We start from the raw sequence: 12,992 nt of genomic DNA on the forward strand, positions 1-12,992 counted from the left end.
CTCGTACGCGTTCCGTTCGTGTTTTCCCCCCCTGGAGCACACGACCCAAAAAACAGCTTTTCGCATCTTTTTTGGATTTCCATCCTGCAAATCGCCAGACAAACAATGATGACGACTGCGAGTCCCTCTGTCGCGTCCCTGCTTCTCGTCTGGGACGCTCACAAGGCCTCGCTTACTCACCCTTCCCCGGCTACAGCCGCTGCGCTCGTGTCACAGCATTTTGATGAGCAAGCGTCTGTCGTGTATGTTCCGACTGCTGCGGGTGGGGTCGGTGTAGCGGATATTGAGGGGTTCTTTAGAAAAGTTGTTGAGCAAGCGGGTTGTGTTGCGGATGATAAGGTCGGTGTTCTGGTGGCATGGTAATTTGGGTTTAAAGACTAATGTGTGACATGTTAGGTTATCAACCGTGTGATTGGCGAATACAGTATTGCGGAAGAAAGTATTTTGACGATCGTGCATGAGGACATGTTAGATTGGCTTCTTCCCGATGTGAAGCCTACCAAAAGGCGCGTTGTGATCCCCATGGTAAGTGTGTTTTGATGCCATCCAGAACTGACAGCAACCTAACGATTCCTTTACCCAGTCGACATTTGTGACATTTAGTCCAGATGCGAAAATAACTGCCAAGCGGGTGTATTGGGACCAGGGCTCTGTGATGCGTCAAATTGGGCTATTGCCGCCATCGGTGTTTTGCAAGGCCAATGGATCTGAGACGACGCTCCCAGTTTTGGGACCAAAAATTGTGGATCGACTGACAGATGTCAAAGCGCCTTCTAATTTGATTTTGAGAGAGCATTGGGAGGAGTCTCCTGTTGCGGGTGTTGTGACCAAGGTAAGGTAGGGTGGTGACATGCGCTCCAAGAGTGACATTGACGTGGATGACTTGGTAGGCAAACGGTGACAAGGCTCCAGGACGTGAACCTGTCCACGGTATCATTCCACAAGGCGATGATGAAGAGGAGATACGCCTTGCGCAAGCGAAGCGCCTTCACCGGACTTCAGTCTCTTCCATCGTCCCTCAAGCAGAGGAGCCTAGCCCTGCCTTACGGCATCACAAATCCATGATCATCCCCCGCCAGACATCCAACATATTCAACCAAGATCCTGTGGAACAGGTCCGTCCATCCACACGGATCCATCACCAGCCCGGCGGAAAACCTTCCAACATTTTTGCTGACGAGCCTGTTCCGCTGCGGACGTCGGTTCCGATTGACCCCCGCCGATTTGAATCCCACATCAATTTTGGGGGGGATGCGGCTGTGGCTGCCGAAGAATCTGTCGATCGCCAAGACATTTCTGCACACTTTCGAAGGGACCCCAACTGGTCGTCCTTGGACCAAGCGAGGGACGACTCTGTCCACACTGGGAAAAAAGTCTTTGGACAAATGAACAATCAAAGTCACTTTTCGTTGGGGAATGATAACAGTGCTGCTCCCCTTGTTTCGGGGGGACGAAAGCACAGTGACAGAGCGCATGCTGATAATGATATTTTTGGAGGGCCAGATAACAGTGCCAATCGTCCCAGGTCTGGGAAGAGGGATCCGAATGCTAGGAGTACGGAAGCATTTACTAGGCCGTCCAGCAGGTGTGTGTACATGCTGCGAATTTTTTTTCATTCTGGATTGACTGGAGCTGATGTTGATTTTCATTTAGGGTGCTTCGTCCTCCTGGTGGTGGACAGTCATTTGCCTTTTAAATTGTAATGTTTTGCTGTATATAGGCGAAGTCTGTATTTAAACCGCCATGTAGTTTGGTTGATTACCTACGTGTGGACATGTGTGTGAGCGTTTGAAATCCTTGGAATAATAAACTCTTTAAAAGCTTTTATGCAACATGTCCAGAAGATTTAAAGTAAATATAGCTTTATTTCCATAACCCATTTTTCTAATATACACCACACAGGATAGATAAAAAGTCCATTTGTACACACTTTCCACACACAGTATTACTTTTGACTTTTAATGACATACTCTTGCTGAGTTCCACTCTTGTAGGGATGGGCCACCAGAGCTCCGCTAATGTCACTCCACCATTTCCTCGAGTACTTTGTGTACCAAGCAATGGTCTTTTTCACACCTTCCTCAAATTCGACTTTGGGCTTCCATCCCAGTGCCTCCAACTTTGTACTATCAATAGCGTAGCGCATGTCATTGAACGGCCTGTCTTCAACGAATTCAATGAGCTCGGATTCGCGAGCCGATAGACCCATTTGCTTGATTAGGAATTTGGTTAATTCGAGGTTGGAGATTTCAAAGGATGTACCAATATTGTACGTTTGGCCAATTTCACCCTTGTGGAGGATGACTTCAACGGCATCGGCAACGTCAGAGCCGTAAATGAAGCGTCGGGTGTTGCTTCCGTCACCGTGGATAAAGACTTTACGGCCCTCCGACAAGAGCGTAACGAATTTGGGAATGATCTTTTCCGGGTACTGGTATGGACCGTAGACATTGTTGCTGCGCGTAATGATGGTGGGAAGGTTGAAGGATTTCTGGTAGGCCCCTACGAGCATTTCGGCGGCGGCCTTGGTGGCAGAGTACGGGTTGGTGGGGGCGAGGATGTTGTCTTCGGAGAGTTCGTCACCGCCGTGTTCGACTTCCCCGTAGACTTCATCAGTGCTAATGTGGATAAAGCGCTTGACATTGTTGATTCTGGCCGCTTCGAGGAGGACATGGGTGCCCATGACATTGTTGAGGGTAAATTCGGCAGAATTGCCAAAAGAGTTGTCTAGGAGAGGTGCGTGAGTCGCGCTTGCCTTGAGCATCTGGCGGACATGCGAGTGTTGTACATGGCGATAGCAATGTGCGTTCGCGCGAGCGCGCAGCGAACCGCAGTGGTATAGGCGACAGCCATGACCGCCAGGTTTATCTCGCGCGTTGCCGCTTGGCTATGTGCTGCTGCGCAATCACCCCAAGGCTTGCAGAACTCGCTCAGAGCGCGTTAAACCCAGTGCACTCACTATATTGGCGGATCAAGCCCGCTGCGCTCACTCGCTCATCCTAAATGTACACGAACGGTTTGCACTGAATTTACTCACCGACGTGCGTCTGAGCAGCAAAGTGCAAAATCGTGTCAATCTGCTTCTCTTGCAAGACAAAGTTGACCATGTCCTTGATGGTGATATCGCCCTTGATGAACGAGTAATTGTCCTTGTGCTCGATGGTCATCAAGTTTCTGGTGGACGCACAATAATCGAGTTTATCAAAGTTTACGACATTGTATTCTGGGTACAAGAGGACGAGCTTGCGGACAATAAAGGATGCACTATAAAAGAGAGCGGTCACATTCATGCTGCCTAAACACACAACCACACTTACGACACCCACATGAATCCCGCTCCACCCGTAACAAGGATATTTTTAACGTCGGGACGAGGACTGAATTTCCGCTCACCCACATCGTTTGCAATCTGGTCATTCAGTTCCTGGGCAATCGAGTCCAACTCGGGAATCTGTGCAGTCGTAGGAGTAGTAAGTTTCATGGTGTCGTCGTTCCAGTAATCCGATCCGAGCATGTAGTTGGAATGGGGAGGAAACCTTTGAAAATTGCGCAGAAGGCCAGCCAAGCCGTTGAGGGATTATTGCTGTTAAATGAATGGCTTAGTATAAATTGCCTTTAAAGGTAAATGACGTGGCTTTGCACCACCAGTGACTTGAAGCGCAAGCAAAATGACTGGGGGCCTTTGGTGGGGGATCTGTAGTGTATGGTCCATTTGGCTGCATCGCAACGACTTTGATGCAAGGGTTTGATTCGACGCCCTTCTAGAGGTCCAACGAGGCACACATTTGTTTATAAGTTGGGGTTGGCAAAAGGACAGCAACAAAAGGTGGAGGGTCAATTTGAAAGCTGGGCATCAATCTGAACGACGATGGCCCTGCATCTGGATAATGGATGCTCATCTAGTGGCAAAGGACTTTTCCATGACAATGATCTACGTTCAACATGCCAATGAATGCGCGTTTAAAGTAGAAAACAGTTGGATATTCGAATCTGTAGATGGGTCTGTTGGGCCAAAAGGTCAAAACGTTGAACGGCGGCTGACAAGCCCCGATTATCACGTGGTCATTAATGTGGATCATGTCAGCATTCAATCCAATTAGTCATGGTTGCAGTGCGATCGGAGGTGAAAGGTTGGTTTGGGCGACAGATTTGGAATTCGTTGGGGAGGGCAGACATGGGCAGCAGGGACACCTCTCGCACACGGCGAGACCGAGGTCGCTCCATTTCACGCTCGCCAGAGCGACGATCGTACTCGTCGCGGAGAGATGAGGTCTGTCAAGCGAACCGCGGTACTACACGTCTCGCATTCCTAACCTGCCACTCCCATACAGGACAAGGATCGTCTACATAGGCGTAGATCACCGAGTACTAGTTCTTTGAGCGACGCTGGTCACAAGGATAAGCGACGACGACGGAAAAGGAGTCGCTCTACGAGCGTGTCGAGCTATACGAGTAGCAGTGAGACATCCTCCGACGACGACCGGTCTCGACGGAAGAGAAAACACTCCAAGCATAAAAAGGAAAAGAAAAAGGAGAAAAAGTCGAAAAAGGTAGGAACTTTGCGTGTAATGGATGCCATTCACACTCCTTATTCTCCGTATCAGGACAAGAAATCGCAAAAGAAAAAGAAATCAAAGAGCAGTAAGGACAAGACAAAATCTGGAGCTGTAACCGCACAATATGTATGTCATAAATTTCTAGTCTCTTTCTCTACCTTTTTGCTCGACTAATGTCCTCGAAATATAAGGGCGCACATGGTCTTATCACTGCCTCCGATGTAAGAATATATCTGCTTCCCATGCTGATGATTCACTGTGTCACACCCGTCCTAGATGTATCGAAAGGAAGCAGAGTTTCGTACCTGGCTGGTCGAAGTCAAAAACACCTCCCCCGAAGTCCTGGACAACCAAAAAATGAAACTGCACTTTGCGGAATACATGGAAGACTACAACACTGCAACCCTTCCTCTCAAATATTATGATCTGGATCAATGGCACGTTGTGCTTCGCTGTTTCACTCTGAAATATGGCAACTAATCGATGGATATAGGGAGCGCCAACAATTTGTACGCCAAAGAGCAGAAGCTGGGGTTGAAGACACTGGCGAATTCAATATCTTGAACGGTAAAAAGCTCGTCTCTTTCACATACAAGAAGGTTCTCCTGATCCTCCATCTTAGATGAAGAACGACTAAAGCAACACAGTAAGGCTCTCCGAGCTGGACGACTCCCAGAGCCGAGTTTCACAAAAGACCAGCTGGCGGAATTGAAAAAAGTGTCAGAGGAGCGTATTGCGGCGGATCGGTTGCGGAAGATGGGTTATGTTCCCAAGGATAGTTTGGGCGTGCGGTATGAAGAGGCTGAATGAGGTGGATGTAATGCAGATTGTGTTGTTTGTTCTGGACTTTTTTTTACTCTTCCCGCATATATATGCTCTATCTGCGCATCTTTTGCTCTGTGATCTGGATCATAAGCCTGCCTGATGTCTGTGGATCGTTCTGCTTGATCAGATCAACCCAATTACCACTCAGGCTTTCATTGTTTTCCGTCATGTCGTCTAACCGTAAATCCTTCGTCTTGGGGTAGACCTATCTGTGCACATGGTGTTAAGCGTTTTAAAAAAGATGGAGGAATATCCTCTGATTAATTGATTTGGGGTCCGCTCCAACCAAATACAACTAGTCATTCTTCTTCCCGAATGTGCGTCCTCGTTGCTACTTTCCATCGCCTTTGTCCAATTGCTCCTTTTATGCTGCTCACGCCGTTCTTCTTGGCTGCTTCAACGTTCTTTACGCCCGTCAACGTTGCCCAAAAACGGGAGACGTGGCTTAGATTTCCCGCAGATTGATGCTGTGCAAAAGACCGCCCTCCGACACCCTCCGGCCGTTGCATTCCACTCTGCATACATTCCATCACCTTTGACTTTTGACAGCACGCCAACATGGTCCAAGCCTGGTATTACAATGATGCCGACCCCTCTGACGGCCGTGAACCTCACCAATATACACCCAACCGCTCCGTCACTCTGGACCAACTAGCTCAAGTGGGTGTTCTCCAGTGGACCATTGATGTGACAAAGCCTGGGTACCTGGAGACAGTGGACCGCATCTCCCAGGAACGAGCATACAAGAATCGGGATGAGGTACGCTGTCATTTTTTTGGTTTGCTGTGCATTGTTTCGAAATTGAAACAATTCTTTTGTAGATCACAATCTCAAAAGAAGCATTACCCAACTACGACGAAAAACTAAAAATATTCTTTACGGAGCATATCCACGAAGACGAAGAGATTCGATTCATTCTGGAGGGTTCAGGGTACTTTGATATTCGGAGTCCTGGTGATCGGTGGATACGAATTGCGTGTGAGGCTGGTGATATGATCATTTTGGTATGGTTGGTCTTGTGTGGTTTGCTTGAGGAGCAAGGATGTTGATCTTTTGGCGTACAGCCTGCGGGTATGTATCACCGGTTTACCCTTGATACAAAGAATTACTTGAAGGCAATGAGATTGTTTAAAGAGGTTTGTTGGCCGTTGTCGTTGGAGTTGCTCGTCTGCGTATTGACATGCTATATTCAAGGACCCGAAATGGACACCACTGAACCGATCCTCTGAAACTGATGTGAATCCTTATCGGAAAGACTATCTTGCATCATTTGCGCAGCCGGCTGCTGCCTTGTTTGCTGGAGAAATTTAAGCCGGAAATCCATATATTTGAAAATGGGCTCAATGTCCATGCGATGGAGGGGGTTGCTGTTTTTGAACCTTGTCTTTCCATAGTTGTATTCTTTTCTTGCATGCATGATGTGCATTAATAAGGCGTCGCCTTTCATAGTTTTGTTTTTTTCTTTGCATGAATTACGTGCATTCAAAATGCGTAAATAACTTTATTTCGCGCACTCAAGCTCTAGAACACCAAATGTCTCCATCTAATCAAGACATAGATAAAAAAAACCATTTCCCACACGTCGCGACGCTACCCAGAATAAAGAATGACATATTCATCCACCCTAATAATTTAGGAAATAATTCTCAGTGGTTAGATAGATATCTACAAGTTCTTGCGACTCTCTTGTTTCTGAAGGGTCCAGATACCCTCTTCAGGAACCCAGGTGAGGAGAGCACGGGTCGAGTGCCAGTGCGATTTAAGGAATTCTAAAAACGGGAATCCATCTACACGTCTGTAGGATTTTCCGAGAGTTTCTGCCACCACCTATGAATTTGTATTGTAAGCAAACATTTTCTTGGACACATTAATGATACCGGTTCTTACCGGTGTAGCTTCCATCAGGCGATAATGGGGGATGCTGGTGTAAAACAAGTGATGGACAACGTGTCCATTGGTGATGTTGTGCATAAGTTTGTCTAGAAATCCAAACGGGGTGTACTCTCTGTCGACGGTTTCGACGGCGCCAGTGGTAAATGTCCAGCTGGCCGAGCTGTACACACGAGTCTCGGCGGTGTGGTGCTGGAGGTAGGTGACAATGTACAGCCACTGAACATTGCAAAAACAATGAGATGGGAACCAACGTTTTTTATATACCACATTAATCTCAAACTTACCGCGTTGTACACCAACCAAGGCATCGCGTATCCGTAAGCAAAAGAGGTCCAATTCTTTGCCACAAGTCTCAACGCAACAAAGTACAAGAATACAACGCCAGAACTGACGACGCACTGCGCCCGCTCCTTGTTGTTCCTAAACAGGGGACTCCATGGTACAAAGTGACTTCCGTCGGGAATACCGGCCAAAATATATCCAAACCCGTATGCAAAGGGGACCAGAAACGGCTGGTCCTTTAACAATTTTGCGCCGGGAGTCTCTTCTTCGGGCGTTAACCACGGATGCGACATGTCCTTGTCTTTGTGGTTATGGTATGCGTGGTGTTGAGCGTGGGAGCGTGCCCAGGGCCAGAAGGGAACAAGAAGGTATCCATGGGAAAGGTGTCCAACGACTGCATTTACAGACTTGCTATCGGAAAAGGATCCGTGTCCGCAGTCATGCCCGATACAAAACAAGCTCCACATGAAGAACCCAACAGCTTGAACCCACACGGCATACAAGCACCATTCGAGTGCTGACCACGACGCCTTGCTACAGAGGGTTGTAGAGTAGGCAAGGTACAAGCCGCCGAGGACGAGAGCGTCAAAGACAAAGTAGCCCATAGAGAGCGCTAGCGACTTTTCAAAGACGCGGGGTGGGAGGGACTTGCGGAGGGATGACAGGTTGACCTGGGAGCCAGGATGCTGTCGTTTTGCGTTGTCTGCTAGGAAAGTCTGTTTTAGAGTTTCACCATTCTGTTCTCCAAAGCGGCGCCGACCCTTACCTGCGCTTGCAGAGGACATTTCGGTAGCCGCCATTACGTTCGTCGTAGTTCCAGCAACCGTCAAAAATACGTTCAGAAACACAATCCCAGCCAACACAAGATGAAATCCAATCGTCGATGACGGGGGGGAGACCGGTGGCAAAAAACGGGCCGCGAACTGCGACGTTTGCAAAAATAGAATCCAAAAAGTTTCAAAAGCCTCCGATATAGGCACGTGATATAGATTCTTTAGGCACGTGGCTTGCATTTAATGTAGTGTTAACCAAAAATTTAAGGGATTGGAACCGTTCCAACCATCTGTCGCTGTGAATGGAGTGTGGTTGCAGTCAGGATTAGTGTCAACTTTAGGGACCTCCGAGATCTACGCAAGTTAAACCAAGGTAACTTTTTGTTGCGCAACCCTCCATGAAATGCTGAATAGCGATACATGCAGCTATTAATAGCTTTCAAGGCAAGGCCCGCGGACAATGATCCCATCGTTTTCCCTCGTTAGAGGCGTTTGATCTGTATCCAGATGTTATTTATAGACTCTTGTTGTTGTTGGTTCGGCGCATTTGGATTTTGGAAGAGAAACAATGCACGCTCCGGTCCTTGTGTGTCGTGGGGCGAGGCCGTTGAATTAACTCAAAGTCTATTTGGGTTTTTAGCTTTATATCGTCTGTGGGAGACGCAAATCATTTTGCTTTTCGACTTGTAGCAGCTTGCTACTTTTGGCAAATCAGAAAGCCAAGTGAAAAAATGAGACAGGAACGGATTCCACCGCCTGATTTACCATCGCCAGATTCAGACGGCTTTTATACCTTTTCTACCATCCCCTTGGGTATGGTGCAAGGATGGTACTATCTCCCCTACCGACTCGATCCGTCCCAGCTGGCCCTTGCGCGCGGGATAACCTCCATGGCTGCACTAACTGTTGTGCTCCTTATATTCTTTTTCATTGTCACTCGGAGCGTAGCGTGGACGCCCGCCAAATACTTTATCCTCAACATCCTCCTCATTGATTTCGTACAATGTGTGTTCAACGCATTTTGGATCTTGGGTACACCTTCGGTATTTGGTTACCACCTCGGCACCTACTACGCATGTCAAGTGTCGGGATACTTTTCCGCGGCGTGGGGTGTCCATGGGCAGAGCTCCATGTTTTGCTTTATGCTGGAGAGATACCTGGTTATTGTAAGGCGCGTGGATATAACGAGGGCGCAAGCAAAGTGGGTGAGCGGGGCGGTCTGGGCTGCGGCCCTGTTTATTGGGGGCCTCCCGTTTATGCTTGGGAGGAGGGCTTCGGTAAATCCCTCTGGGCTGTATTGTACTCCTCCTTGTAAGTTGCATTTTTGTTTTCCTCGTTTTTTTCTTCCTTTGGACTCTCTCATCCCCATCATAACGCGCTTTAGGGAGCACGGGAGGAACCTGGGAAGGTATCATTCTGGGCTTGCTGGGTGTCGGCTTCATCTCCCTCAATGTCTTTGGCATCGCCATCATGTACCACCAGATCTACACTACGTTTGTGCAGACCTCCAAAACGGTAGAAAAAGCCATGGAAGCCGGAAAGGATCACAGCACGACCAAAAACGATCAAGTACCCGCGACTCCCAATAACACGACCACATCAGAGAGCAAGTACAGTCCCACCAAAACCTTCATGTCGCAAGTCCAACAGGCCCGCAAAGGCGCCAATGCCCGATTCAAGAAGGATTCAGATGAAATCGCCTTTCGATTGGCGAGACAGGCGCTGAGTTACATTATTGCCTATCTGTCCTGTATGTTACCCATCTACATCTGCATTGGACACCATTTGTTTGTGCAAATGCCCCCTCCAGCGTGGTTGGAGCGTATTGCATATGTCATGGTACACGCATATACCTTGGCGAATCCTATGCTGCTACTTTGTTTGAATCCTACCTACCGAGGCGCGATGAAGGGGACAGTAGGAGAGTGGAGAGATACATTGAGGTCGCGGGTTGGAAAGTAGCAACAACGTCTCGTGCAGCTTTTAGGAGCGAGGTAGCTAGTCGGATGATGACGAATGTACCATAAACATGAATGCAGTCATTGAGCTGCGTCCAATGACAACGTACTTCTCTTTTCAATGATTCAGAAAAAATGACTAGTTACAATGCCTCTTCTATGATCCTGTGACGCCTCTCTACCAGCATTTGCTTCCGACTCTCCACAAAGACCTCCGATTACTATGTAAGTTCTACACCTCTGTCGACATGTCCTCTGATACTCACCCTTCAACCCTGAATCCGTTTCGTCTTTCCACTCCACTCCATATCCCTTAAAACAGTCTTTCTGACCTTTCCAGTGCTTGTTCTAGGCAACTCTTTCAAGACCTTTACACCTTTAGGAACCTGGAAACCAGCCAGGGTTTGCTTGCACCACTGAACAATCTCGTCTGGGATCCGATCAATGGGAATGGACGCATCTGGTTTGAGAACCACGTACGCGACAGGGACTTCACCCCATTTGTCATGTGGGGATGAGACGACGGCACATTCAAAGACGGATGAGTGGGCCAGAATGGTGTTTTCAAGTAAGATTGTTGAAATATTCTCGCCACCTAGTGGACGAACTTAGCAATGGCATTCAGCCCGTAGGCTAATACGAAGCAGTACCTGAGATAATAATGTCTTTGGCCCGGTCACGGAGTTCAATATACCCATCAGGATGTCGAACACCGAGATCTCCGGAATGAAAGTAGCCGCCTTGAAACGCTTTAGCAGTGCCAACTGAGTCGTTGTAGTAACCCTATAGTGAACCACAAGAGTGAGACACGCGATGTAATGGTTCACGTAATGGGCAATACTTACCGTCATCACATTATTCCCTCTCATCACGACTTCACCCATGGTTTCACCGTCCCAAGGAGTATCATTCATGTTTTCGTCAACAATACGCACCTCTACGTTTTTCGCCATCCGTTAGCTTGTAATAAATATATTTCAGGCGAATGTAAATCAATACCATCCGCGACCGTATAGTTTTGTCCCTGTCTAGACAATAAAGCAGCCTGTTCTACAGGAGTGAGTGTCTTCCAATGTGACTGCCACGCACAAATGGTGATAGGTCTTCAGCGAGCAGGTCAGTGCCCAGTCCCTCAAGTCGCAAAAGGATAAGGCGCCCAACCACCTACCCATACGTCTCTGTCAACCCATACACATGTACCGGCACAAAGTTCAACTCCATCATCTTGGCAATCATAGTAGGACTTGGCGGTGCGGCAGCAATCATGCATTTCACTTGCTGGGGAAGACGGCGTGCCGCAGGATGATGGATAATGGATGTATGAACAGTCGGGGCGCCGCAGTAGTGGCTGACGTTGAGCGTCGTTAGCAGCGTCCAGATTTGGGCATAATCAATCTACAAGAGTGTATAAGGTGGTGCCCAAGTGCATAGAGAGACCTTTTTCAGTGACTTGCCTTACGGAGCATAACATTTGTTGCACCTGCAGCTACTGTCGCCCAAGGAAAGCACCAACCGTTACAATGGCTGAAGAGAGAAAGAGACAAGGGTACATCGTCAGTAGCCGCAAAAGTGGAGCTCACTCTGGGGAACTACTCACAACATTGGTAACGTCCACAGGTAGACAGACTCACTAGACATTCCCATCTCCAGACATTCTGATAAAGCATTCAAGTATGCCCCTCTAGAATGGTACATTACTCCTTTTGGTCGTCCGGTCGTTCCAGACGTGTAATTGATCGATATTGTCTCGCGCTCATCCGATCGCGATGGAAAATCTGTCCAACACGGAGGCCTATCCAAAGTGTTTTTGGCACTGGAATATATAAATTGCTCGTATGGATCTATATCTGAGCCAGTGTCGTCTACTCTGACGATATGTTCAAGATTTCCTGTCCTCGCCTGGTCACCGCCCACCAAGTCCAACAGCTCATGATCCACCACCAATATCCGCGCTCCGCAGTCTCGTAAAATGTAGCCCACTTCGTCCTTGTTTAATCGAGTATTGATGGTGACCAAAATTGCGCCAGTGAGGGGCACTGCAAAGTGTGATTCAAGCATTGCTGGGATATTCGGCAGGAGAACAGCTACCCGGTCACCCTTCCGGATGCCTAGACGAAGAAGCGATGCAGCGTAATTGAGGACACGAGTGGCGAGAATAGAGTAGGCATAGCTTCGTGATTCTAACAAGGAACAACAAGGACATGAATACATTCAAGAAAAAGAGGAATCTCGTTGAATTTGATATGAACCATGCCACACTGCAATCTTGTTTGGATATACATTGGCGGAACGACGCAGAAAGTTTACAGGATCAAGCTCCGTCCGCGATACCGTCGGAACGAACGCTGAGAGTTGCTGTTTAGTTGCGAGTTAAAATGCAAACCATGTTCGCAACAACTCACGTCCAGCTTCTTGTCCAAAACTTGTCTGTTCCTTCAAGTCGGGCGCATTGTGTAAGCCCCTCGTTGGTGGGGTGATAGTACGACTTAACAAGGAGATCCTACGCCTTGCAGTGTCCATTGAATTTCTGCTCAGTACAAAAGAAGAAGGACGGAAGACGCTTGTGGAGGATGGCGAAACGACCGGCAGCCTCCCCGCGTTACGTTGGTAGCCGCAAAAATAGCGCATCTCAAGTCACCCAAACGTCAACATGATGCTTTGAACCAACTTTGAAGTGATAAAGAAACCGCTTGAGCGATTTCCCG

The 12,992-nt window shown here is 48.1% G+C and overlaps 7 protein-coding genes across 7 annotated transcripts; 4 read left to right on the forward strand and 3 right to left on the reverse strand.

Moving 5' to 3' along the window:
* Positions 1-1,822, forward strand: SPPG_00826 (uncharacterized protein). Its single transcript, XM_016749155.1, has 5 exons — positions 1-339; positions 397-525; positions 584-832; positions 891-1,585; positions 1,654-1,822. The coding sequence occupies exons 1-5, from the start codon at positions 106-108 to the stop codon at positions 1,694-1,696; spliced, it is 1,350 nt and encodes a 449-aa protein (XP_016613197.1). The 5' UTR covers positions 1-105; the 3' UTR covers positions 1,697-1,822.
* A 23-nt stretch (positions 1,823-1,845) lies between these two features.
* On the reverse strand, positions 1,846-3,538 carry SPPG_00827 (dTDP-glucose 4,6-dehydratase). The gene is made up of 3 exons (XM_016749156.1): positions 3,327-3,538; positions 3,038-3,264; positions 1,846-2,727 (listed from the first exon to the last, which is right to left on the reverse strand). Exons 1-3 carry the CDS (start codon positions 3,512-3,514, stop codon positions 1,946-1,948), a joined length of 1,197 nt encoding a protein of 398 aa, XP_016613198.1. The 5' UTR covers positions 3,515-3,538; the 3' UTR covers positions 1,846-1,945.
* Positions 3,539-4,152: 614 nt separating this feature from the next.
* SPPG_00828 (uncharacterized protein) lies at positions 4,153-5,465 on the forward strand. The gene is made up of 7 exons (XM_016749157.1): positions 4,153-4,270; positions 4,332-4,550; positions 4,605-4,682; positions 4,748-4,777; positions 4,833-4,993; positions 5,050-5,123; positions 5,179-5,465. Exons 1-7 carry the CDS (start codon positions 4,175-4,177, stop codon positions 5,364-5,366), a joined length of 846 nt encoding a protein of 281 aa, XP_016613199.1. The 5' UTR covers positions 4,153-4,174; the 3' UTR covers positions 5,367-5,465.
* Positions 5,466-5,848: 383 nt separating this feature from the next.
* On the forward strand, positions 5,849-7,006 carry SPPG_00829 (acireductone dioxygenase (Ni2+-requiring)). Its single transcript, XM_016749158.1, has 4 exons — positions 5,849-6,140; positions 6,203-6,385; positions 6,446-6,517; positions 6,576-7,006. Exons 1-4 carry the CDS (start codon positions 5,940-5,942, stop codon positions 6,690-6,692), a joined length of 573 nt encoding a protein of 190 aa, XP_016613200.1. The 5' UTR covers positions 5,849-5,939; the 3' UTR covers positions 6,693-7,006.
* On the reverse strand, positions 6,857-8,483 carry SPPG_00830 (uncharacterized protein). The gene is made up of 4 exons (XM_016749159.1): positions 8,323-8,483; positions 7,559-8,259; positions 7,269-7,490; positions 6,857-7,208 (listed from the first exon to the last, which is right to left on the reverse strand). Exons 1-4 carry the CDS (start codon positions 8,354-8,356, stop codon positions 7,047-7,049), a joined length of 1,119 nt encoding a protein of 372 aa, XP_016613201.1. The 5' UTR covers positions 8,357-8,483; the 3' UTR covers positions 6,857-7,046.
* A 577-nt stretch (positions 8,484-9,060) lies between these two features.
* On the forward strand, positions 9,061-10,291 carry SPPG_00831 (uncharacterized protein; the record flags this gene model as incomplete). Its single annotated transcript, XM_016749160.1, has 2 exons — positions 9,061-9,640; positions 9,714-10,291. The coding sequence occupies 2 exons, from the start codon at positions 9,061-9,063 to the stop codon at positions 10,289-10,291; spliced, it is 1,158 nt and encodes a 385-aa protein (XP_016613202.1).
* Positions 10,292-10,359: 68 nt separating this feature from the next.
* SPPG_00832 (uncharacterized protein) lies at positions 10,360-12,865 on the reverse strand. The gene is made up of 9 exons (XM_016749161.1): positions 12,690-12,865; positions 12,537-12,632; positions 11,885-12,467; positions 11,742-11,811; positions 11,456-11,682; positions 11,287-11,390; positions 11,133-11,224; positions 10,938-11,070; positions 10,360-10,882 (listed from the first exon to the last, which is right to left on the reverse strand). The coding sequence occupies exons 1-9, from the start codon at positions 12,805-12,807 to the stop codon at positions 10,557-10,559; spliced, it is 1,749 nt and encodes a 582-aa protein (XP_016613203.1). The 5' UTR covers positions 12,808-12,865; the 3' UTR covers positions 10,360-10,556.
* Between the last annotated feature and the right edge of the window lie 127 nt (positions 12,866-12,992).

This window comes from Spizellomyces punctatus (genome assembly GCF_000182565.1).
Source record: "Spizellomyces punctatus DAOM BR117 chromosome Unknown supercont1.1, whole genome shotgun sequence".
NCBI classification, from domain to species: Eukaryota; Fungi; Chytridiomycota; class Chytridiomycetes; order Spizellomycetales; family Spizellomycetaceae; genus Spizellomyces; species Spizellomyces punctatus.

Bases quoted from the DNA above. Each gene is read 5' to 3' on its own strand.
- SPPG_00826 (XM_016749155.1), top strand. From the start codon at position 106: ATGATGACGACTGCGAGTCCCTCTGTCGCGTCCCTGCTTCTCGTCTGG. The intron at 340-396 runs GTCGGTGTTCTG...GTGACATGTTAG, and splicing joins GTTGTGTTGCGGATGATAAG to GTTATCAACCGTGTGATTGG. The intron at 1,586-1,653 runs GTGTGTGTACAT...ATTTTCATTTAG, and splicing joins TTTACTAGGCCGTCCAGCAG to GGTGCTTCGTCCTCCTGGTG.
- SPPG_00827 (XM_016749156.1), bottom strand. From the start codon at position 3,514: ATGCTCGGATCGGATTACTGGAACGACGACACCATGAAACTTACTACT. The intron at 3,265-3,326 runs GTGGGTGTCGTA...TCTCTTTTATAG, and splicing joins ACGGGTGGAGCGGGATTCAT to TGCATCCTTTATTGTCCGCA. The intron at 2,728-3,037 runs GTGAGTAAATTC...CACCTCTCCTAG, and splicing joins TGCTGCTCAGACGCACGTCG to ACAACTCTTTTGGCAATTCT.
- SPPG_00828 (XM_016749157.1), top strand. From the start codon at position 4,175: ATGGGCAGCAGGGACACCTCTCGCACACGGCGAGACCGAGGTCGCTCC. The intron at 4,551-4,604 runs GTAGGAACTTTG...TCTCCGTATCAG, and splicing joins AGGAGAAAAAGTCGAAAAAG to GACAAGAAATCGCAAAAGAA. The intron at 4,994-5,049 runs GCACGTTGTGCT...CGATGGATATAG, and splicing joins TATTATGATCTGGATCAATG to GGAGCGCCAACAATTTGTAC.
- SPPG_00829 (XM_016749158.1), top strand. From the start codon at position 5,940: ATGGTCCAAGCCTGGTATTACAATGATGCCGACCCCTCTGACGGCCGT. The intron at 6,141-6,202 runs GTACGCTGTCAT...ATTCTTTTGTAG, and splicing joins CATACAAGAATCGGGATGAG to ATCACAATCTCAAAAGAAGC. The intron at 6,518-6,575 runs GTTTGTTGGCCG...GCTATATTCAAG, and splicing joins CAATGAGATTGTTTAAAGAG to GACCCGAAATGGACACCACT.
- SPPG_00830 (XM_016749159.1), bottom strand. From the start codon at position 8,356: ATGGCGGCTACCGAAATGTCCTCTGCAAGCGCAG. The intron at 8,260-8,322 runs GTAAGGGTCGGC...CTTTCCTAGCAG, and splicing joins AATGTCCTCTGCAAGCGCAG to ACAACGCAAAACGACAGCAT. The intron at 7,209-7,268 runs GTAAGAACCGGT...ACAAATTCATAG, and splicing joins GCCTGATGGAAGCTACACCG to GTGGTGGCAGAAACTCTCGG.
- SPPG_00832 (XM_016749161.1), bottom strand. From the start codon at position 12,807: ATGGACACTGCAAGGCGTAGGATCTCCTTGTTAAGTCGTACTATCACC. The intron at 12,633-12,689 runs GTGAGTTGTTGC...AGCAACTCTCAG, and splicing joins TTTTGGACAAGAAGCTGGAC to CGTTCGTTCCGACGGTATCG. The intron at 10,883-10,937 runs GTACTGCTTCGT...TTCGTCCACTAG, and splicing joins CAAAGACATTATTATCTCAG to GTGGCGAGAATATTTCAACA.